The following is a 2,521-nucleotide window of genomic DNA, read 5'->3' on the forward strand; positions in this document are numbered from 1 at the left end:
TCACCATTTTGGTGTATTTCCTACTGGTCTTTTTGATACACACCTAGAACTACACTGCATTAAACCATTATTTATGAGGTAACCTGTTAAGTGTGACTCATTGCTAAATGCTGAGGCTACAACAGTGAACAAGATAGACTCAGACCTTTCCTTATGGAAACTTAGACTTTAATGATGCCGACAGACAGACAACAAAGTTTCTGTTATCACAAAACTGCATTTGTGGTAAGTCTCATGCAGTCAACACAGTAAGAGCTTGCACGTTTTATTGTTTGCTCTCTCCTAGGCGTCATGCCAACCGCTTTACTTGTGGTTACGTGTCTTATATACACTGTCTCATTTAATCTTCACAAAGTCAGGCAGTTTGCCACTATCACCACAGTCACCCCTGCCTTGTTACAGATGAAGAAATAAACCCAGAGAAGTTAAATAACCAAGCAAGTTGGCATAACTTGGGATCAAACTGGGACACAACTGTATCCAGACTCTGTAACAGCCTTGCTGCTCAGATCGGCTCTATAGAATACATGACCCTTTACTCTCTTCTTCCCTTGCTAGGTCTGATCGCCACTGTGGCTCAGAGACTCTAAGCTGTAGCCAGTATGATGGATGACAACACCGAATTAAGGACTGATGGAAACTCACTTTTAAAGGCCGTGTGGCTGGGGAGGCTCAGGCTGACCAGACTCCTCCTGGAAGGGGGTGCTTATATCAACGAAAGCAACGACAAAGGCGAAACGGCTCTCATGGTGGCATGTATCACCAAACATGTGGACCAGCAAAGCATCAGCAAATCCAAGATGGTAAAGTATCTGCTGGACAACAGGGCAGACCCCAATATTCAGGATAAGTCTGGCAAGACCGCACTCATCCATGCTTGCATCAGAAGAGCTGGGGGAGAAGTGGTCTCCTTGCTACTGGAGAATGGAGCAGACCCCAGCCTCGAGGATCGCACAGGGGCTTCAGCTCTGGTTTACGCAATAAATGCAGATGACCAGGATGCATTGAAACATCTCCTGGATGCCTGCAAAGCCAAAGGCAAGGAGGTGATTATTATAACAACGGATAAATCATCTTCAGGCACCAAAACCACCAAACAGTATCTTAATGTCCCTCCTTCACCCAAAGAGGAAGACAGACAGTCACCTGCACCGTGTGCATCTCCCTCGGGTATTGAACTGAAGGCTCCAGGCCTGGGCTCTCCACCCAGTGAGAAGGGAGATGACTTCTTTAGCCTCCAATCAGGGCATCCAGGTGGTTGCAACACCTCCAAGCCTCCTAATGAACCTGGGTCACTCACTAGGAAGGTCGGGAACCTCAAAAGGGCCCGTTTGCCTCAACTGAAGAGGCTCCAATCTGAGCCCTGGGGCCTGACCGCGCCCTCCGTGTTGGCCGCCTCTATGCGCCAGGATGAGAGCCATGGCGCAGGTGCAGACAGCGAGGTCATCAAGAGCATCGGTGACATGTCCTTCCCCAAAAGGGGCCCCCTTTCCAGAACCAACAGTACTGATGGCAAAGACCCCAGCCTCTTCCTCATGGTCACGGAGCAGGTTCTGAAGATTCCAGCCTCTTCGGCACCAGCCTCGTGGAAGGCGGCCTACGAGAAAAGTCAGCCTCCCCACTCACGTCTGGCCAGAAGAGGAACTCTCCCTATTGACCAAGAGAAGGGTGGTATTGGCCCATCAGGCCCCTCTGCTCTCAAAGATGCAGTGTCCCTCAAACAGCTGGAAAATGACCTCTATGATCTAGATTTACAGCCAGGGGCCGATCTGCCCAACTCCACTTCCCTTGAATCAGGCAAAGGACCCTTAGATTGGAGGAAGCTCAACAACTCCCACTTGTCTCTTTTCCAGGGCTCCAGGGAGGCCCTGGATGCCGTGCCCTGCACATCTCCCAGCTCAGCGCGCCACAGGCCACCCCATCTTCTAGAAAGACGGGGTTCCGGAACTCTGCTACTAGACCGAATTTCCCAGACCAGGCCTGGCTTCCTTCCGCCTTTAAATGTAAATCTGAACCCACCTATCCCGGATATTAGATCGAGCAGCAAACATTCCTCTCCACTTGCTAGTGGCTTAAAATCCATGGTACCTGTTGCTCCAAGTTCACCAAAGAGAGTTGACTTGAGAAGTAAAAAGAAACTCCTCAGAAGGCATTCTATGCAAGTTGAACAGATGAAGCAGCTGTCTGACTTTGAAGAAATCATGACCTAGAAGCTTTTTCAGTGGTTTTTTTTTTTTTTTAAATCTATGTAGTTTATGAAAAGTACCCTAATCTAGACCAACACGGTCATGCAGAGTCTCTGCATCTTGATCACTCCTTAATGTTGGTGTGTGGCTGCTTCAGAAGAGATGGAAACGGTGTTGCTTCCCTTCTGAAAGAACATCTGGGTTTTTATAGGCCTACTTGAAAAGAGCCCAGTATAATTGGGTTTTGGAGATGAAATTGCCAAAAAAAAAAAATCTCCAAAGGAAGAAAACCTTTGGAGTTTGAAAGTCACACAGCAGGTACAATGATCTAAGCT

General features: G+C 48.2%; 1 protein-coding gene across 1 annotated transcript; it reads left to right on the forward strand.

Moving 5' to 3' along the window:
• The first annotated feature begins 602 nt into the window (after positions 1-602).
• Positions 603-2,210, forward strand: ANKRD34C (ankyrin repeat domain 34C). The gene has a single exon (XM_007458339.1). It carries the CDS (start codon positions 603-605, stop codon positions 2,208-2,210), a length of 1,608 nt encoding a protein of 535 aa, XP_007458401.1.
• The last annotated feature ends 311 nt before the right edge of the window (positions 2,211-2,521 follow it).

Source organism: Lipotes vexillifer, unplaced genomic scaffold (genome assembly GCF_000442215.2).
Source record: "Lipotes vexillifer unplaced genomic scaffold, Lipotes_vexillifer_v1.1 scaffold1321, whole genome shotgun sequence".
In the NCBI taxonomy this organism is placed as follows: Eukaryota; Metazoa; Chordata; class Mammalia; order Artiodactyla; family Lipotidae; genus Lipotes; species Lipotes vexillifer.